Source organism: Falco peregrinus, chromosome Z (genome assembly GCF_023634155.1).
Source record: "Falco peregrinus isolate bFalPer1 chromosome Z, bFalPer1.pri, whole genome shotgun sequence".
Classification (NCBI taxonomy): Eukaryota; Metazoa; Chordata; class Aves; order Falconiformes; family Falconidae; genus Falco; species Falco peregrinus.
The window spans coordinates 81,655,940-81,677,778 of NC_073739.1; the positions used below are offsets into that span (position 1 = coordinate 81,655,940).

At 44.9% G+C, this 21,839-nt stretch overlaps 1 protein-coding gene and 2 long non-coding RNA genes across 3 annotated transcripts; 2 read left to right on the forward strand and 1 right to left on the reverse strand.

The window, feature by feature from the left end:
• Positions 1-1,049: 1,049 nt before the first annotated feature.
• On the reverse strand, positions 1,050-5,402 carry IER3IP1 (immediate early response 3 interacting protein 1). Its single transcript, XM_055790470.1, has 3 exons — positions 5,244-5,402; positions 3,374-3,475; positions 1,050-2,504 (listed from the first exon to the last, which is right to left on the reverse strand). Exons 1-3 carry the CDS (start codon positions 5,332-5,334, stop codon positions 2,449-2,451), a joined length of 249 nt encoding a protein of 82 aa, XP_055646445.1. The 5' UTR covers positions 5,335-5,402; the 3' UTR covers positions 1,050-2,448.
• Positions 5,403-5,511: 109 nt separating this feature from the next.
• LOC114010619 (uncharacterized) lies at positions 5,512-9,092 on the forward strand. Its single transcript, XR_003552142.2, has 2 exons — positions 5,512-5,711; positions 8,531-9,092. It is a non-coding gene; the product is annotated as an uncharacterized LOC114010619 (long non-coding RNA).
• A 473-nt stretch (positions 9,093-9,565) lies between these two features.
• LOC114010620 (uncharacterized) lies at positions 9,566-12,751 on the forward strand. Its single transcript, XR_003552144.2, has 2 exons — positions 9,566-10,606; positions 12,045-12,751. It is a non-coding gene; the product is annotated as an uncharacterized LOC114010620 (long non-coding RNA).
• Positions 12,752-21,839: the final 9,088 nt, after the last annotated feature.

Below are 21,839 nucleotides of genomic sequence, written 5' to 3' on the forward strand. Positions count from 1 at the left end.
TGTTGTTGAAGAACCTGAGGCCCTGCCACGTTTGAGGTACTATGCCTTGTGTGAACTTACTCACAGTAGACTTCTTTCAGAACTGCTCAAAGCCATGCAAGGAGACGGTGGCAACACAGTCATTCCCTTGGTGTATCTCTCTATGCTCTTTTGTCTGCCAGTTACCCTTTTGCCCTCCTCCCTGGCTCATTACCTGGGAGACCTGATCTTCAGCTGCTGCCCCACTTTGAATGACTATTTTGCATTTGCCAGGTAAAACGCGTCCCAGTTTTGCCTCAATTGCAGGATTCCTGCTGCACAGAACCACTGCTCCTTTTTACTGCACATGCCTAATTGGTTTTGAAGTGATCTGCCCACGTGCAGTAAGCCATGTGTTGAAAGTTCAGCCTTTCTGAAAGGACAGGAAAGTGGGGGAAATCACTTTTTAAATTGATTTAAAAATGCACCCATTTTTAAAGCTGTTGCTTGTAATCTTTAGTACTGGCTTTTATTTTAGTAAGAACTAGTGTTTTAACAGTCAATACATATGAAAAGGAAGCGATATGCCAGCTGTGTTCAAATAATTTTCAGTGCTCCAATCCAACACATCAGCAATGGAAATATCTACCACATTGTATTTTTTTTGCAAAAATTCTACAAAAATACAAAATTGCCTGCATACCTTCCATGTTTTAGCTGTTCCATGTACATACCATCCAGTTTCCATGAAAGAAAGACATATGAAAATAACTGATCCAGACTGTAGCCTCATCACCTCTGGACTACACAAAATCATAAAGAAATACTTTATAACAGATATACCTACTTTCAAATTTAAAGACTGGCATGATCCCATCCTGCCTCAGGCCAACGTTACCATGGCTCATTAGGTTTGCTACATAAAATACAGCTTCATAACGAAGAGATGATACTCGCAACTGCCACAGGGATGAGGGAAAAAAAAGTATTTCATGTAAGAACAGTAACTCTGGTATCTGGAAAGGAATGAAGCAGAGTTTGGGGATATTCCCACTGTACATCGACATAGAGCAAGTTACGAAAGAGAGTGCTTAACTTAGAAATTCAGAATTTATTTACAAATTTTCACTAAAAAATGGAAACAAAAACTCTCCTCCTGAATATACTCTACTCTGCAAAACACTGCAATTGAAGACCATTAATTTACACATTTTACAGATTTATCTTTGCATATAACAGCGTATACTTTAGTCATCAAGACGTCGAAAGAAGAGATGAAAAACTACGCTGCTTGAAAATAATGAAACTGCCAGGTTTCCTTTGACCTTCCCTCTTTAAAGATAAGCTGAAATACTCCCAGCAGAGGAACAGATGTAAGAATTCTTAACTTTTCTAAAAAGGTTCATGAGGATCAGACTTCTTCAGTTCAGACCTGCTACATAGCATCGGACCTAACTCAACAGTCGTAACTGAGACAAACTCCATACTAAAGCAATACTCTCTGTGACAGAACTGCAGGATCATACCCAGTTTCAAAGTTGTTAACAATGCAAGATGGAGGGCAGGGGAAGAAGCAGCAGTAATTGAAGCTGCAAATTTGCTGGGTTTTTAACAAATTACATTTAAAAAGGGCACAGTATTTCACTCCCACACTTCCCCAAAAGCTCAGATAACAAATGGTTCTCCACTTCCAACACACTAATCACCACACAGAAGTTTAACACACATCTTAAAAAGTATAATTCTTGACAGAACAGTAACAAATGCTAATCACCAATTATCACCTGCTACTCTAAATTAACAGAGTTGCCCAGCTTCAGATACAGGTTTTTTAGATTTTGCATAGCAATTGCATCTATTTTTAACTTCACCATCATCAGGAAACATTATAGGTTTGAACAGGCTGTGAAACACCAAGAGAAAAATACTGGTCTCGATCAAACCAGGAAAATTCAACTTCCAATATGAACTGAATCAGGACTTTACCCAACTAGTTTTATCTCTCTCAGCATCACAACTGTGCTTCAATAATTTATAACATGTTTTCACAGCCCAATTCATATTCTCTTAAATAGTACTGCGGTAGTAATTGAAGTAAGAAAAACAACAGTGCTTTTTAATTTAAAAATAAATTGGGAAGCGTACTGAAGGAAATTCATCCCTGAGTAACGAGACATTTAAAAACCGCATCCTATCGACAATCATCGCAATATGTTATGACGTGTACTCTAACAGTCAATGCTATTACAGGCAGCAACAGAAATTCTCATAGTCCAATATATTTGCAGTGTCGTTGCATTGATCCCATTATCTTGTTTAATTAAACTGCAAGTGAATATTAGGAAATAGGATAAATAGAAATAGTGTCTTTATTATTTTAAGTTGAATGTCAAACTGACAGCTAAACCATGCTGGATCCCAGGAAACTCAGAGCAGTGATGGTTAGCAACTTGCTTCTTTGGATGTCCAAAAGATTATCACCACGTATCCTCAACCAAACAACAGGAGCAGAACGATTGTAATGGAGTTCACTGCTATTAGAGGCACTGCAGAGAAAGAAGAAGAACTGTGAAAATCTTCTTTTCCACATCATAAAGTAACAGAACTTCACATTAGCTTGGGAGACTACCTTTTAAGGACAAAAATCAATTTTAAAAATACACTTAATTTTCCTATGCAAAGTCAGGATGCACAGAAGGAGCCAGGAACAAAGCCTAGGATACTAAAAATTAGTAGGAAGCAACAGCTTAAGCATTTTTCTACAACCCATCATGTTTTAGCTTTTACCCACACAACCCTTTCTCCAAATGAAACCAAACCATCTCAAAGGTGGTTTCTCCATGCTTGGCCTTACTGTGGTTTTATCAGTTTTTACTCTGTGGTGGGCAAGACAGGTAAGATTTTTTTCCTTTCTTTTTATTATCACCTACAAAAGGAATTACTGGTGTGCTTTACATTGCAAAAAATATCAGTAACTTACAAATTAAGAGTCTATTTTTTCCCCCCATCCTTTGTAAACCTGGCTTACCTTTTAAGAATCCCAGGAATTAACACTTCCCTCACCAGGTACTTCACGTAAAATTGGATTTAGCCAAGGTGAAGCTAACTGCGCACTCTGATTGATCCCTAAGCTTCCCCCCAGCTCCCACACTCCAAGGAAAGACAAGACACCGCAGCGGCACCACAAGCCAGAGGCAGAGTCAGGGAACGTTTTACACTTTATCAGCATTAGGGCACCTCAGCTGTGACCTGCACCCTCCTATACAGAGTCCACGCATGAAGGAAGGAGAGACTGGAAATGCCAAGCAGAAATAGCTGTTTGGTAAAAAAGTCAAAATACTGCTGTTACTTTGTTAAAGCACAGAAACAAAACTTTACAGACAGTAATATTTAAATAACAAGATTGCCAGCGTACCTCTCATAACGGTTCGTACAGATCGAATAAGGTTCGTTAGCTGCGCTTTAATTCCTGGTTCCTCTCCAAATCCTCCAATCCCCTGATCGCTTCCCCAGCCAACTGTGTCACATAAAACCAGCCAGACATGTTAGACAAAAAAACCCCAAAACAAACAACCCAAACCATGCAACAAATGTTGTCAGCAATATTAACGAGCAATCTATCTTGAATCTGGTTACGTTTATACTAACACTGAAAGACAAAGCACAAACCAATTAGCTTTATTTCACCATCACATGTTAACATACTAAAACCTGTTAAACGTTTCAACAAACCCAAGAGTAACAACAGATCCCTGTTTCTGTGAAGGAAACCCTTACCTTTTTAATACACCTTAATACAGTTCCCTGCACGCCAGGGAAACAAATTAGTTTATTTCGGCTCCAAAAAAATACCTGCCAAAATAAAACCAAACCACAATCTGCTCACAGTCCTTTGCCAGAAGATAAAACAGCAAAATAATTGTTGGGTGTGAAGTGATGCTTCAGCACCAAGAATCGAGCTACCTGGCAGAGAACGGTTTGCACAAGTGCCAAATTGGGATGATGATTAAAAAAAGACAACTTGGGAACTTTTCAGAGGGCGATCGAAGGTTTACAAAGCCCTTTGAGAGGGAAGCCCTTCCCCACCCGCTGCGGGGAGGCAGAGCATGTGGTCCCAGGGACGGGCCCAGGGATTTGAGACCCGCAGGTCACAGCCGTCACCTGTCTAGGGGGGAGGGGGCAGAGATGCAAGCGGCTCTTGATGCTCAAACCTGCCTGCGCGTTTCTTTTCTCCAGACGCAACTCTGAAATGGTTATTTTTTCCCCTTTCTTGTCTCCTTTGCTCTGTTGGGCACCAAGGTGGGGGCAGCAGGCAAGTCCTCTCCCACACCAGCCTTGCTGAATTCCCACTTGGATGCACTTGGAGTTACTCCCAAGTCTCCTGAGTCACCTGGGGCTGACAAGTGGCTTGACCCATTCTGTCAGTCCCCACATCTCCCTTTCCCTCGAGCTGCTGCTCATCAGGAAAGCAGAAGAAAACCCCAAACCCACACTGAGCAGATCCCTCACAGTGGATTCTACCAGGGAACGGGAGAACGGGGTAACTACCTGTGCTCCTGCCAAAAATCCTAGCGCAGTCCGCCTTGGAGAAAACAGGATTCTCCAGACAGGGAAACCGGGAAACCTTGGTTCATAGGTGATATTTCTGGGGGGTGGTCTGTGGACTCTTTGTGTCGGTGGCTTTTCTGTGTTTTGTTTTAAGGCCAAGGCTGCCCAACCTCAGGGATCTTTCTTTGGCCCCGCAGAAATACCGGCGCGAACGTGTGAAGACAGAGAAGCGCTACCTCATCACAAAAATAAGGCACAGCGAAATGAAAGAAACCATCTCAGCCATCACAGCACAGCAGGGAGCGGCACAGACAGAGATGAAATTGTAGGAATGTAAAAAAAAAAAAAAAAAGAAGAAAAAAAAGAAAATTCTGGAGCAGGGCGAGGAGGAAAGCGAGAGGCAAAGCAGTGACAGGAGTGACATCAACCACAGCAGCCGAAATTCACGTTCAAGACCGACATCCTCCCCCCCCCCACCCCCGCAACCCCCGGCACCAGCACCGGCAAGGAACGGCCGCGGGGGGGTGGGGGGGGATCCCACGGAGCCCGGCGGGTCGCGGTGAGCCTCCGGCACCCCCGGGCTCAGAGGGAGGCGGCCGGGCCCCGCCAGCGCCGGGAGGCCCCGCCAGGCCGGGCTGCGCGTGGCAGCGGGGGCCCACGGCGCGCACGGCGGCGGCAGGGCCTTCCCCGGGCCGCCCGCCCCGCTCCCCGCAGCCGGCCGGGCGGTGGCCGCTCACCGTGTCGGAGGAAGCGCTCTTCGTGCAGCACGGCCACGGCGTTGACGACGAGGAGCGCGGCCTGCAGCAGCGAGTACAGCGTGAACGCCATGGCCAGCCGCGCTGCGCCGCCGCGCCGGGAGCCGGCGCCCGAAGGGGACGTGGCGGGGGGCGGGGCTGAGCGGAGGGGCGCGGTTTGGCGCAGGGGGCGGGGCTTGGCGCAGGGGGCGGGCCCCCGGCGCTAGGTCCCCGCCCCGCGGTGGGGTCAGGCGTGGGCGCGCACGGCAGCGGGTGGTACCGTGGGCAGCCTGACGTGCCGCTTCGGTGGCGTTCGGCCTCGGTCCGGGCTGAAGCGGGGAGGAAGGCGCGGCCTCAGCTTTCCCCAGCCGTCACTTTAATGGTGTGACCCGCAAAAAGTGGGAGCTGGTGGGGGAAGGCCAGCGCGGCGTGGGGCAGCGGGGCAGCCCTCCGCCACCACGGGTTGATAAGGTAGTGTTAACAGAAGTCAAAAACATAAACCACTTTGTATGAAAAAATACGGGTTTAGTATTTAATTTTATGGGAAATGTCAGCTTTTTAATATTTAATTTTATGGAAAATATCCACTTTTTATATGGAAAATATCTGCTTTTTTATATTTAACTATGGAAAATACCTGCTTTTTATGTTTAATTTCACGGAAAGTATCTGCTTTTTTATATTTGATTTTATGGAAAATATCTGCATTTTTATATTTAATAGCTGCTTTTCATATTTAATTTTATAGACAATACCTGCTTTTTTATATTTAATTTTATGAAAAATATCTGCTTTTTTAATATTTATTTAATTTGATGGGAAATATCCGCTTTCTTATATTTATGGACAATATCTGGGGTTTAATATTTAATTTTATGGACAATATCTGGGATTTTTTTTACCCTGTATTTTTTCAGTATGTATTGATTTACATTTTTGTTCTAGCAGGAAATCAGCTTGGATCCCAATTGTTGTTTATCCAAACCATAATGACTGCGGAAGTCAAGATTTGCAGCAGAATCCAAAAGAAAACAATTATATTTTATATTGGATTGATCAGGGCCTCTGGCTGCTTCTGCAGTCAAATAACAAAAATAATAATAACTGGAGCTCAGGGATACTGTATAGTTATTGATGCATAAATACACATTTTTTTTCCCTTGCAACTTTCAGTCCGATTGGCTGAAGGGGATGATTTGCATAACCACTCTGATTTTATTTCTCAGTAATCATACAATATGCAAACCCCTTCACTCCGGATGGTTGATAGCTTTTATTACTCAATCAGGGTACAATGATTTGCATAATCACTGTGCTTTGATGGTTATTAGACTCATCCGCCTTGATAGAAATGACAACTTTGTGCTTAATGTGGTGGACTGGCGAGACCCCATCTTGATTCTTTGCCCTGCCTCAGCCTTCTGATATGATGTGGGCAAATTATTCAGGGTTTATCGATACTCTATCTTCATGCTTGAGCTCTGGGTTAAGATCCACTCACCAGCAAGCATGACATGAGCTGATACATCAGCAACTAATTAAGCATTAGGACCGTAAGACTAATAGATGCTTGGACACCATGTGAATTAGCCGTAAAGAAACCCACGTCGGGTGCTGCTTGTTGTCTTGCCTTGCCAAAACACCTGGCTTTAGTATAGTCAACGACGTAGTATTTTGCATCTAAATAAATGTTACTATTAAATAATGTCACATTTTAACTGGAAGCAAGAGAAAGCACCCCACCATCACAGCCATAGCATATTTTGTTACTAACTTACGCCCCAAATTACTACAATTGAACAAGGGAGATAAAACAGAGAACAGAAATCAAACATATTTGTCTGAGTTTTGTCATCTGATCAGAAGTATTTGTCATTTCAGTCTTGAGAAGGAATACAGCCTCAACCCAAGGAAGCGAGCAAAACATCTAGTGCAATTTCCAGGGAGACCAATGCCATTGAACATACACTGAAGTATTTTCTTACATGAAAGCTCAAAATATTTCCACATGTTGGCTCTGATTCTGCAAACATGCATGTGATTGCCTTCGTGTATGCCAGCAGTTAATGTGAATACACAGGTGTACTGGCACCTGTGAACAGACACTTGCAAGCTCAAGAATTCCAACACGTTTATTTTTTGAAGATTTTTAAGTATTTTTAAAATTTGGTGTAACTACAAACCTCCTAAAAGCTATCAGTTTAACATTTTAAAATGGAGCCATTTCTAGTTACCCAGGGGTGCCAAAAGTTCACAAAAAGCTTTTTTTAATCACTCAAACCATCTTTTTCCGTGTGTTTATAAATAATAAAAAAGGCTGATCTTGATTTTTACCAAACTCCATACGCACAGGGGAAGTCAATATTGGGCTGAAAAGATTTCATCCCAAAGGTCATTACTATTTTTCAAGAAGTTGTGATTGCTGGCATATAATGGGCTCACAAATGGAACTGCCTCTTGTTCTCAGACATAACTTAGGGCATTATGGCAGTAATTCTATAATTAAATACAGATAAATATGAGGGGTCACTAACAGACTTGTCTAATAACCACCAGGATCAAGTAGCATTTCCTGGGCTACCTCCTTACGGTATCCAACCTATAAATAAATACTGACCTCAGTGAAGAGCTAATGTTTAGGATTATGGCACTGAAAAAAAATGAGGTTTTTAAAATAAGTATACAAGTTATGGCTTAGTATTTTTACCCATAATTAAGATGTATTTCCAAAGAGCAGCTGCTATCAAGCTTACATAAACTTGATGTGATTTTCCCCTTTGTAAAATCCATCATGGCAACTCAACAACCACATGAGTCTTCTCTCTGAATCATCGTGTTAGGTGGTTGAAGGGAAAACCAGACAAAGTTGCTTGCTTTAGAAGGAAAGCTTTTTTCTTTTTTTTTTTTTTTTCATTAAGGTGTTACGTTTCAATGCAGTAAATTCCTGTGGTGTCATCTGCAGAGTGCAGTCCATCACCATAAAGGAGAGTTTTAAACCACCTTACAGATATCAAAGGATTAAACTTCAGGCTGGTGAAGTATTGTGAAGACCTTGGTACTTTTTATTCTCAGTTTATTGTTCAATAGTGTCAAGCAGAGCACAGCTCCTTGGGTCTAACTATGCTCTACAGTTAACAGGACTTGGGCTTGTTCCGCCAGGGTTTTGGGATTACGTTAGTTTATTCCTGATGAGCAAATTAAAGGAAGTCTTCCCATTACTTCAGTTCTTCGCCTCACTTGCTACAGTCTTCTGAGTCTACTTTCTGAACTAGCTTTAACTTCCTCTTTAGGTATATTTCCTACCCAGACATACCCATACCAGTATTTTTGAGACACAGGGAAGGCTGGAAATCAGCCCAACCATCCCCAAGCTGAAAGCGAAGAAAGTATTTTGTTGGTGGCAGCTCTTTTACCCTGATTTGGCTCCTCTAATTGCCACTGAAAAGACTTTAATGGGAACATGGCGTCAACCTCTCTGTTTTCGGTGCTTCATGCCAAGCGGTTGCTAATGCATGTGTGCGTCCAGGTGAGCTTTTCCAGTGGGCCCAGTCATACCTCATGAGCTGAAGACGAGCAGACTTTTAAATATTCACCCTTGGAGCCCAGAAGGAAGCTTGCGACATCGTCATTGTACCGTAACGGGGCTCAGGGCTCTGAACAGACACAAAGCGTTGCACTGTGTGTAACAGGGTACTGCATCAAGGAGTGGAATCCTTACACCTGCCTACCACGTACCAAGCTCTGCCATCCCTAACTCCATTGGCTGAAGAACCCTGCGTATGTGAAAAATTTAGGTTCTGTGACTCAGTTCGGTGCTATAAATAAATCCCACAGCTACATTTCACAGTTAAACTACAGCCTTTGTCATCCTTTACTCGTCACACCCATTGCGCTGTCAAACAGTTGCAAAGGTTAACGATGCATCATCCTACAGTGTAACATGTCTCTTGCCGCACAAATTGAGTATTCAATGGATTTTAACATCCAGTTGTTTGTTTTAACCACCAAAGCTGGGAATGCAGTAAGATTTTGTACATCTGTGAGAACATGTATCTGGTTCTTATCCTTCACCGGCTAGGCACAGAAAAGATCTTTGTGACTCTGAACGTGCCGCACGATTATCATCTCTGCCCTTACTTATTTGGAAAGGGAATAGCTGTCCTGTTCAAAATCACAGCCTGCTGGCTTTCCTGAGACTTGTACCTTGAGAGGACATTGATATGGCTTCACACACAAAAGCACTGCCTGGGGATTGAAGAGCAAAGGAAAAACAAATACAAAATTCTGAATTTACACCTAAATTTATTGATGCCATTTCCTATGTTTATCATACTTGGCTCTGCAATGGCCTTTAAATGTCATTTGTTGTCTAATGCACGCGCGCACACACACACACGCTGCTGTTCACCTTGGTATTATCAACAGTACAGTATTACATTATGTTACAGTATTTTGCACTACGATTATTGGCATCTTCACCCTGGTCACCGTTCGCATTGTGTCCAAGCTGGAATACACCAGTCCAGAACCAAAGCCTGTTACACTCAGTACCTTATAGATATTTTTCAGAGATGACTGGTGTAGGGATTTTCCAGTCCATGTCTCAGCTGGAAGACAGTGGATATCAAAGCAGGCCAATATGGGGGGCGAGGCAGCAAGAAAATAATAGACTTTGTCAGAGAATTGGAAGTCTCTGCTTAGCCCTGCCTTACTGCTGACAGACGGTCAGGATTTGCAGGTGTTGAGGCTGCAGCAAGTCTTAAGGAGGGATTTAGAGGAGGATGAGGAAACAGCTCCATGAATTTTGAAAGGGGGTGGATTTTGTCTGTGTGCAGCGAGCGGCATGAAGAGAGAGCAGGGGTATTAGGGAGAGCGAAGAGAAGGGGTGCCTGAGGCTGGTGTTACGGGCAGTGGACAGGCAGGAGCAGCTCACTAAATACAGGCATGGGAAGAGGGAGACCAAAGTGGCACAGGCTCTTACAGGCAATGAGTTGGGTGTTTGCCACCACAGACACGCAAGCACGTGCTTCCATCGGACTGTAGGAAATGGTGTCAGCAGTGATATTTTGAATGGGAATATGGCCTAATGTCAAAGGGTCCTGCTGTGGCTGAGCCTCTGCCAGGGATGGCTGACACATCCCCTCAGCTTCAGAATCAGTTCTGGTTTCCATCTCTGCTAACAGAAAAATTACCCAAACTGCCCTTTGGGCACAAATACAGAGGTGGTGTCATGGTGACCGAAGTCCAACTGCCTCTGCAGCACCGCACACAGATTGCCACTCAGGTCTATGAAATGCCTGCGTGGATCTGTGCAGGAGAGCCTCATCCTTCTGTGCCTGCCCCAAGTTGTAGAGGAATGAAGCTGGGTAAATTAACATTGATAATATACAGCTGTGGGCTGGCTTCAGGGGTGGGGGGGTTGGCCAATGTAGTAAGGTACAGCTGTGGCTGGTTCTGTTAAGAGGTTGGGCAGCCAAGGAAGAGAGAGCAGCCGAGGAAGAGAGAGGAGGAAGAAGCAGAGGAGAGACAGAGAGAGCACACACACCCTGGATGAGGAGAGACTAGGAGAAGGCAGCAGAGGGACTGTCGTGAAGAGTATGCTGGTATGTGATCGTGAAAGACCTTGTTGCAGCTGGCTAGTTTGGAGAGTGCTGTGACACCAAGTCTCTGTTTTGACAAGCACCACATACAGGAGCTTACACAACCATGTTGGTGCCACAGTGTGTCCTGCTGGGGCCAGACTCTCCACCAACAGCTTCCCCTGTGAATGGCTGGCCCCATCTGAGCTGCGAAGAGGAGGAAATCCATCGGCTGTAGCCTTCCTTTTCATATACCTGGCAGACCTTAGGTCTCCCGTTTGAAAACATGAGTCCTGAGAGCACTACTTCCACCGAGGTTAGCTAAGGCACAGCCACTGATGCCAACGACCCTTCCGACCTGCTGGCAACTCTGAAGTGCCTTAGTGCTCCTGCAGAGACTTCCAGTGCTCTGCAACGTGTGAGCACAAAGGCAAAGCGGACCGTGCCAGACCCCTTATGGAGGATTGCCCGCTAGAAAAAGGGCTTTTCTCCTGCTTCTTTTGATTTTTTCCATCCACTTATATGGAAAATATGCAGGAGGTAGGCCAAGAAAGTTGGTAAAATAAATAGATTATGTATCTTGCAGGTCTTGCAGGGTTCCCAGCAGCAGTTAGCAAAGGGCATGAAGTTGGACCAGGCTGGCCAGACCCAGGGAGCACACCTATCTCTCTCCCTGCCAGACCTCAGACTAACCTGTTCCCTGTAACTGCCACCTGAACAGGGACAACAGCCAGGCTCGTTCCTCAGCAAGCTGGTGTCATGCCAGAGACAGAGGTCATCGGTGCTGGGAAAGTTGCAGCACTCAGTTTAAAGATTAATAGACGGTATCTTCCTTCGGGCTGTAAAAGTGGGCAGATTAAAAAAAAATCACAGACCTGGTGACTGAAGAGACTGCGATCTGTCGCATAGCCACAGAGTCGTACAGCTAGTAGGAAACCCTGCGCGAAAGGTTAGGTCTCAGCATAACCTGTGGGATTCACGTCTGAGTCAGAGGGATTGAGAAACCTTTGTAAAAATTACCAGAAATTGCCCTCCCCCTTTTTTTTTCCCCCATGACTCATCCCACAGAAAGAGATAAATGGATAGATGTATGTCTCTATAAGAAATTTTTAACGCAACATTTCACAGAGATAAGGTATGTATATCTACGCTTTTTCTCCACTTTCATTAAAAAAAAAATCTATTTTCCTGTGTTTTCTAATACTGGTGTGGTTCGAGTCTACAGTCGAAAGCTATGGTGGAGAAAATGAAAACACCTCATGTTGCCCATCAGCTCGCAACACACCCCCAGGTCCTTCATCCACTTCTCCCTCCAGAAGAAAGCCACAGATGGAAGCAGCTGTGGGCCACCACTGCTCTGGCGCTGAGATTGAGCCAGCAAAGGAGAACAACAATAACTCTAAAATGAAACTGTCTCTTCAGAGATGGCAGGCTCTGGGGATAACAGTTCAGTTGTCAGAAACGTAACACACACACACCGGGCCAGTCAAATCCACTGTTGAAATCTTATCAGAGCTATTGCTCGTCACCATAGTGTTTTCAACCACCTCAGGTGGACTGAGATCTTTGGAGGAGTAATTAGATATGCAGCGCCTGGCACAACAGAAATGGAGCAAAACGAATCATTAGGTGTCAGATAAGCATGAAGAGCTGTTTGTATTTTGAACACAATCCAATTAATAATGGGATATAACTAATGGCAGTACAGAACCAATAGCTGGGATAAAGCTGATTTAATTAATTATAGAGGTGACCTGTTCCCCTCCCCCTAATCTTCCACCCTTCGGCATAAAACATGTCTTATGACCCCATGGCCCTCCTCCATTTGGCTAGATGCATTCAAACTAAAGCTGAACAAAATTTTTGTTTGAAGAGATTTCTCAAAACATTGTCTGCTTTCTCATTATAGAAATAAACATCTGAAGGGACGTGCCTCTTCTTATGACTTCAGGTTGTTCTTGAAAAAAATGAAATGTTTGTCAGTAGTGAGAAATTAGAGGCTTGGGTCTCTTAATTTTCCTCAATAAAATTTCAATACCTATATACACGTGACAAATCTGAGGATGGGGAGAAGCATGTGGACCAGCTATAAAACAAACCAAAATGCTACTGCCCTAAATTGATATTACCCACACACCCACCCCGGCAATCCTCCAGCCACCGTTATCACACCTTGCTGTGGGCTGATGGGGAAGGAGGCTGGGAGGACCCCAAGAAGCACTTGGGTTTGGCAGGCTCTTCCCATGGGCTCCGTGACCACACTCGGCTCCTGCAGGAATTCATCACTGCACACACTTCCTTGGCAACCCCGGCTCCTCCCCTGCTGCCCAAACACTCACCTCCAGAGAACGCTTATTGCTACGCTGATGGCAACCAACAGCAAGAGGCTTCCACTGAGAGACACCATGATAATATTGTAAGTAGATGGTGACAAACCTTGAAGAGAGTACAGAAATCACTGGTGAGTTTTCCAACAAATGGCTTTTTGAAACACAACCTATTGTGAAACGACCTCAGGTTGTTACAGGTTGCAAATACTGACGGGCCTCCTGCTGCAAGCCATGGATGGAAGGGGATAGCCAGCTCCGTGTCATAACGGTATTCCTGGGAATGACTTCTTCAAAAACCTCACAGCTCAGTTAATTAACTCATGGGTCTTGATCTATTAAAGTACAAAGCAGAACTGCAACTGAAACCCAACCCTATGGACCTCAGGGTGGAAAAGTCTGCCCTGCACTGTCAGACCACAAAGTTACTCCACATATTATCCACCTGTTCACAGGCGGGTAGCAGGATCCTGAATCTTACTGCCTCTCCAGCCAGCACCCCCCATCCACTTCCACCTTTTTTTCAATCTGCTTCCACCCTTTTTTGCCCTTGGTTTTAATTCCAAACTTAAAGGAGTGAAATTTGTCTAACATCCCCTACCTACCCCTGCCTTCACGTCCCCCACTCCTCCCTTCTGCTGCAACAGCTCCTTGTACTCCCACCATTCTTCCCACTCTAAAACACCAACAGGAACAGGTGTAACAAGGCTGAGTGAGTCATTCCTTTTTTGAGCTCATTCAACACTCCGTACCTGCCAACCTTACATCCTTGGTAACTTGCCTGGTGCCTCTCGGCGGTGTCATGACACAAATGAACATTGCAAAACTGATATAAAATGCTAATGAAACAAACAAACAGGAGAGTAAAACACCTTCTTCCTCGGAAACCACCGTGTTGTGGAAACCCTCGTCAGCGGCAGTGACCATCCTGAAGAAGAAAGCCAACATTCAGATGGCAGTCTAATGTTCAAAACCAGCACACTTATATTATATCCATTTATGATGTCTGAGCATTTCACTGTCTCTAATGTGAATTATCTTTACAACTTCCTCGTGAGACAGATTCTGCTAACACCACTTTGCAGACTGGAAATCAAAGCAAGACGGGTTAAGGGACAGATCCAAAAGGCAGAGTTCAATCTGACATCAAACACCTGGATGTTTCTCTTAAGGCAGTAGGCTTCCCCAGTGTCTTGAGTTTGACTTCGTGTTTGTCCATGGCATCTAATCTTGGCACGGACAAGCACATGGGCATCACGCTTCAGCACATCTAGCACACACTTTTATCTAATCCCAGCCAATCTGCCCCAGGACACAGATGGGAGACTTTAGCAGAAAAGGTAACCAAGCCCAGGTTTCTTGAGTGGAGGTTTTACCTTTTCTTTTATTGCCTCCAGAAGTGGAGTGCTTAACTCCTGTAAAAAATCTCAGCCATCACATAAGAAAGTAACTAGGAGTGATCAACAACTGGATGGAAAAATAATGGGGGCCCAAAATACAATTTCTTGCTTTGTGACAAATAACATTACCTTACCACAGCAATACTGCCTGTCACCAAAACCCTCACCCAAGCACCAAGTTTCTCAAAATGATAAGCAGAGCTTTCTTCAGAGCAAGCATGTAAGGCAGAGGAGCATCATTAACCTAATGTCAAGACAGGGAAACTGAAGGTAACAATTTGTCTTACATCAGTCAGAGAGTCTGTGGCATGGCTGGGAATTTCTAGGAGATCTCCTGCCTCTTGGTTTTATGATCATATTCCTCTTTTAGAGGCTTAAAACTATGACATGCCTTATTACGGGAAGGTGTGATGGATAAAAAGCAAGTGCTTGAGTTAAATTCAGGTGCCACCTTGTACTAATACAGCCATACACAGACACACACAAGCACCCATGTATTTCCAGCTTGCACGTGTGCTACGCAAATTTGCAATCATTATTTCATTTGATTCTAGCTCTTTTACCAGCATAGAAATAAAAAGCAGAGTCACAGGATGCATTCTGATGACATCCAGTTAATAAATGCAGGAATAAACTGTCCGCCAATATGTTCTTTGGTATGAAACAGCTTGTATCTGAAGTCTTCGATGTTGCACCTTAAATTCCACTCTTGGCATCAATAAGCTTAACTTCAAAGGGAATTATTATGAAAAATCAGTGTAGCCACAGGCTGCATAAGAAAAAAGTGAGGGAGTGAAGAAAATTCAAAACTATAAGAAAAAAGCCAAGCAAAATCCATACTCACATTTATACAATGACACCAGCTTTGAAACGCTGCTCAGACTGAAGTACTGTATATGACATAGAATCACAGAACCACGGAATGGTTTGGGTGGGAAGGGACCTTCAAAGTCGCTCCAGCCCAGCCCTCTGCCATGGGCAGGGACACCTTCAGCTGGATCAGGTTGCTCAGAGCCCGTCCAGCCTGGTCTTGGATGTTCCCAGGGATGGGCCATCAGGCACCTCTCTGGGCCGCCTGTGCCAGTGTCTCACCACCCTCATCCTCAACAATTTCTTCCTTTCTGTCTAGTCTGAATCTCCCCTCTTTGAGCTGAAAACCATTCCCCCTCCTATGGACCTGAACCAGAGGGATCTACAGCTTCTTTTATAAAGCTTGGACAGTAAAATGAGGCAGGATAATTGTGTAGCAAAGCAGAGTGTCCAGGCTTTGCCTCTCACCCATTAGTGCCTGTGAATAACCTGAAATGATGGCCCAGAAGCTGTTTCAGGGTCTTGTGAAATTTCCACTGATGCAAGGACAGCTGGAGCCCAACAGAAGGACACAGGCATCTTGGAGTGAGTCCAGAGGAGGCCATGGAGATGATCAGGGGCTGGAGGACCTTTGCTGAGGGCAGGCTGGGAGAGCTGGGGTGGCTCAGCCTGGAGAAGAGGAGGCTCCGGGGAGACCTTACAGCACCTTCCAGTGCCTAAAGGGGCCGACAGGGAAGCTGGAGAGGGGCTTTGTACCAGGGCCTGTAGCGAGGGGACAAGGGGGAAAGGCTTTGCACTGAGAGAGGGGAGATCTAGATCAGCTGTAAGGAAGAAATTGTTCCCCGTGAGGGTGGGAGGCGCCGGCAGAGGCTGCCCGGGGCAGCTGTGGGTGCCCCGTCCCCGGCAGTGCCCACGGCCAGGCTGGGGCTGGGACCCACCTGGGCTGGGGGGAGGTGGCCCTGCCCGGGGCAGGGGGTGGACTAGATGGTCTTTAAGGTCCCCTCCAACCCAAACCATTCTGTGATTCTGTTACTGCAAATGGAAGATCATTTGCTTATGACAGAGTCCTCCAGCCCCAAACGATACAACCTCCTTTTGTCACATCAGTAAGATGTCCTAAGGAGCACCTCAGTGTCACCCTTCAGCTTGAAAAAAGTTAAGAAAATAAACCATGGTCATTTAAATCTAGAGCAGAATAAGATTACAGATTTCTGGATTACCTTGTGGCTGCTGGAGACGCTTGCATCAGTGCCATGCTGCTGACCTTGCCGCAAAGTAAAGGTGGTCCGAAGGGTTTCAGACTTAATTGCTCACTTCATTTGCCTCTGTTGATTGCTTTCTTCTCTCCAAGGTTTTTATTAGGGCAGAACAATCTCTTCTGTTTATGGCCAGTCAATAAAGTGTGGAGGTGGATCAAAGAGAGGTTTACTCACCATCCTTTTGTTAAGCAATTCCTTTCACAATCTTTCTGGTGGAGCAGGAGACACAGCTGGACTCCACCTAGAAGCCTGCCAGGGTTTTCTCTGGGCACTGGACCAATTCTGGCACACTACAACTGCATTAACTCCTCCAGCAAAACCACCCTTGCAGTTTGCATTCAGAAGTCCCTGTGGAAAGACGCCGTGTCCCAAGCATGGTGCCTCTGGGTCTCCTCCAGCAGCCTGGTGGTGCGGGTGCTCTCCAGGCAAGAGAACCCCTCAGCTGAGATGGCTCCTGGCCAAGGGGCGATGACAGGACCGCAGTAAGTCTGAGACCTGTCCTTGCTTTTTGGGTGTCAGGCAGACCAAAATGGCTCTTTGCACAAAAGGAATGAGGCAGGCATGTAAGGAGCTGCCGCTGAGCTGTGAATTGGTGATGGCCCGTTCAAAGCTGGGTTTCAAACATTCTTCATTTTGGTGTTTCTTGCAGCATGGTGTAGCTGTTCTTCGCTGCACCGTGGGCAGAAGGATACCATCAGTCTCGTCCGGCAGCACCCACCACCTCATCTGTTAGGGGAGTCACATCTCCGCAGACCTGGACCTTGGTTTGCTCTGCAAAAGCCGCTAGTCCTTACTGCCAGTCCGGGGCTGAGCTGGCAACTGCACCGAGTTATCTTGTGAAAAAATGTAATTACCTGTGCTTTGTGATCACAGAAGGAGTGGTGTTCTAGGGTGGGGACTCCTTTGCATTAATACCCTCACACAGAATACATTAATACACTCCAGACTGGCAGGTTATTTCAAAACTAACAATAGAGATTGACACATTTTTCTGTGCGCCTGGATAAATGGCTGAAAAATCATTTAAACGCCTCTTGCCTCACTGCTAGTACCAAACAGGACCAAAACACCTCTTCAAGTACCCCAGAGATTGTTTGGCAGGGTTTCAGATGTCCACAGTCCAAACCACACAGCACGTTTCGATAATGCCCACGGCTGTAAGTTTTTCTCTGTGGCATAAGAAAACAGCAAATGATCTCCCATTAAATAGATTTTACACTGAGGTCAACAGCAGAGAGCAGGCCTGCAGATGTATGCAGGTGTGTTCTTGGTTAACCCCTACATCAATTATCCATTCTGTACCACCCATAGAGGAGGACATCCAGTATGTAGGTACCTTCTCTCCTCGCTCCAGGGCATCATTGGCCTTTTATTTGCCTTTGAGCCAGAGCAAGCATGATGTTAAAACCCGTTTCCAAGTTGTATATGCCACAAAAGGCTTCCTGCGAAGGGAGGACTTTATATTCAGGCTGACACCAATGCTTTCCTTCTTTATCAAACAAACAGAAAACTCAACCTGAAACCTAAGGGGCTTTGTGAAACCCATTTGTGATTTGGAGTCTGATCCAAAGCTCACCAAAGTCAATGGGAGCCTCTTTAGTGACTCCTCTGGTATTTAGCCCGTGCCCTGAGGGGAAATGATGCTAAATACACAGCAGACCTCACTCCTGCAACCCACTGAACACCTACATGGTAATCTCCATCCCTTGTATGTACCAGTATGAAGACATGATGTTAGTGTCTGGGACATGTTCTTCTCTGCAGACTCCTCTTGTGAATGGAAATTCACTTTCATTGAACATTCAGAGACATTAAGGAAAAAGCAATGGGATGTTCTGGATATTCCTGAAGGGGATCTATAACATCTGATTTATTTTTTTTTCTTTTTTATCCCAGTATTTGCCTCACTCCGAACTGAGGTTTGTGGAGAAGCTTGAGATCACAGAGTGGGGAGCTGCGGTGGAGGAGGCAGCTCTTTCCTGCAGAACATTTTATCTCACGCAGATTGGGTGCAGTCCACCACTGCATACTGCCAGCACAGATAAAACCAACCCAGCAAGACCAGGACAACGAGCCAATTGTGGACGTGGCCGCAGAGAGACAAGCCACAGGGCGCAAGGATCCGAGCCATACACAGGACCTGAGCTTCTTACTGCAGCTGTAGGTTATTTACCTGCTCTGGGATTTATTAGCAAATACCTGGCTACTAGTTTGGAGATGAAGTATTTCACATCAGTGTATGTCCCAAGGGAAACCTTACTATAGTGCAAAAAAAGCCCTCTCAAAAATGTACTGAATAGTCCAAGCCAGCTGAATCAAATTGCATCAAAACACATTCAGAATCAGGATCATTGAATGGTTTGGGTTGGAAGGGACCTTAAAGATCATCTAGTTCCAACCGCCCTGCCATGGTCTTCTGGGCATAAACTCCATGGAAAAACCTCTCAGAGGAAAGAAAAGCTACACGAGACAAAAAGAAAACAGTGAGACGTCCTACAGGAGCTCTCCCAACAGTTTTGCTTAGTAGAGCAATTCTACTCTGAAATCCAGTGGGGTAAAAGCAGTTCTCCATGAGGGTCAGAGCAAATGCCAGGCTTTGTTTTTGTTAATTCCTTGTTGATACAGCCTAAAAAATACAGCTTTGCAGAGAATGTGCTCATTTTTGTACACTGCAAAATTTATACATAACTTTTGGCACAACTGCCTTCAAGCTTTACATTAAAATTACAGAAAAGGAAGAATTTTGAGGCAACCTGAACTTCAGTCCCTCACAGAAAAAACAAAGGAACGGTCAAGAGTTGATCAGTAGCACAAAAAGCACACAAAGAGAATTCATTTACTATCAGTTAGCAGGGCCTTATCCTGCTTGCAACACCCAGTTCAGACCAAACTTCCAAATCTTTGTTGTAACGCCTTTAATTGGCCTATTCATACAGAGATAACTTTTTTAATAATAATCAAGGTATTTATTCATCAGTATGATCAATCTCGAGAGCAGTAAATGCTCAGATATGCTGTCTGCTTCAGATAACTTGTTCACAATTCACTGGATTGCACCTGCCGTTTCAGAACAGGGGCAACAAAAGGTAAAAAAAGTCTTTGAGGGAGGTGGTTCTAAGGCACCTAAAAGTATGGTCCTGAGAGAAGGTCTGTTCCCGTGCTCTTAAGTAAGGGAAAGCACATAACTTTATGCTTTTGCTTGGTGTGCTTCTTCACCAGCGTAAATATCTGTGCTAAGAATCTCAGAAGCAAAGGAGGTTAAGACCTACCTCCTGGAGAAGCACCACCATGTCTGAAAGCCAGAGCTCAGTTTGTAGATGTTGTGGGCAATTTCTGGTAACCGAGCTCTGCGGGGGAAAAAATGAATGTCAATCGCTGATGAGCTTTTCAAATCTATTTATTGTTCGTTGAAGCACCCAGGAAAATTCAAGTCACAGCTCAGTGTGTAGCCTGTGCTGTGGTTTTTGCCATTCTCGGGGGATTTTGATGAAAGAAAGATTAAAACTAAAACCTGTAATACAGCTGTTACCTTTTGCCTCTCTTGTGGTAATAGCTGTAGAAGGGGCATTTGGTCAACTACACAGGTTTCTTAAAGGTGCTAACCAGCTGCGTGTCATGTGTAAGAAAAGCTGAATGTCATTTTCCATGCTGACACGATGTTCACTTTCTGTTAAGGACAGCAACAATATGGGTTATCGTATGCCAGTAAATTAACCGTGGCTGGAACCGTTCCCACGTGGCACCGCAAGGCTGCACCCACCCCATGAAACCCTTACGTTTTGGCTCCGGGTGGCCACGTACAAACTGCCATCGGAACGGCTGCAGGTCTGGGTTGACCTGCTATCCATGCTGGGAACTGCTCCCCAGGACATCAGCGGCCTCAAACACCATCCTGCCAGGGCCACTGCAACGATTTAATTATACAGCCGAGTTCAAGTGGTTAGTATAGACACAGCCTTAGGCTATGCATACTGCACGTACAACCGCATCCACTACCGGGTAAGTATCCTTGTTTTCTTTTCTTTATGATGCCAGCTGGTGGAAGCGTTGAGGGCTGAGTCTGTAAAACACAAGTGTTTTATGGGATCCTCATCACTGCAACGTGTACAAACTTTGGCACAAGAGGAAAACAAACAAAAAGCATCCGGTGATAAGAAGCCGCCTTGGATGTTTACCGAATTAGGCTTGTGTAGGCGGTGGCTGCTCTGTTGTTTGTTTTCTAGGATCATGTTCTTGAGCTTTATCAGCGTGAAGGCTGATTTTTTAAATTCAAAACACTTCATTCATGCTTAATTCTGAGACATATGTTCCACCTTAATGTTTGCCGTTGTGGTCTGTAGATCAGTTACAAACCAGGCAAGCGGTGCTTCCCTTTCCCGGCTGGGGGGTTCAGCGTAACTCACCAAGTGCAAATTGGAATTTCAAGTTTGAATGTTCAATTTGACACACATTTGTTGCATCTCCACTCTTTCAGCGTGAACTCCGTGTTTAATACACAGATTCACAACCTCAACAACATATGGAGGCACTACTTACTTGCTGCGGAAATTCACTGGGGAAGGTGATGGTCTGAACGCTGCTGAGCAGGGAAGTAGAAAAGAAATAAATCTGCTGAAGATCTTTCGTGTCTGCTCCTGGGCCTGAACAGGCTGGCTCTCAAATGGAGAGGGACAATGGGTTACTCTGCGTGCCTGACCACATCCAGGAGCTCTGGCACTCAGAATCCATTAAAGCAGTAATTTCTTATTGAGCAACGGGATTACTTTATGTCTGGGCAAAATTTTTGATCTATAGTGGTAAGACATTTTACCACCACACTACAGTTGAGTTCATTCATCACAGAAAACATCATCATGTCACTCTGTACTATGATCTATGTAGTATCCTGTATCCTGAATACTCTACGTGGCTAATTCTCCATTTCAAAACGGATACAGCTGATCAGGGAAAGGTACATGAAGGCTACAAAGCTATGGGACTGTTGGAGGGATGGCTATGACTCTTCAACCTGGAAAAAAAGACAACCAGAAAGGCTTGGCAGATGCCTAAAAAATAGCAACTGGCACAGAGAAGGCGGACAGGGACTGCCAGCAACCGGCACCTGGTCTCACCCAGTACAAGAAGCCCAGGGCATAAAAAGAGGCTCACAAGTGGCAGCTCCGAACATCTGAAGCTGGTTTTCTTTCTCCCCACAACCTGTGTTTAAGCTGTGGAGCTTATTGCC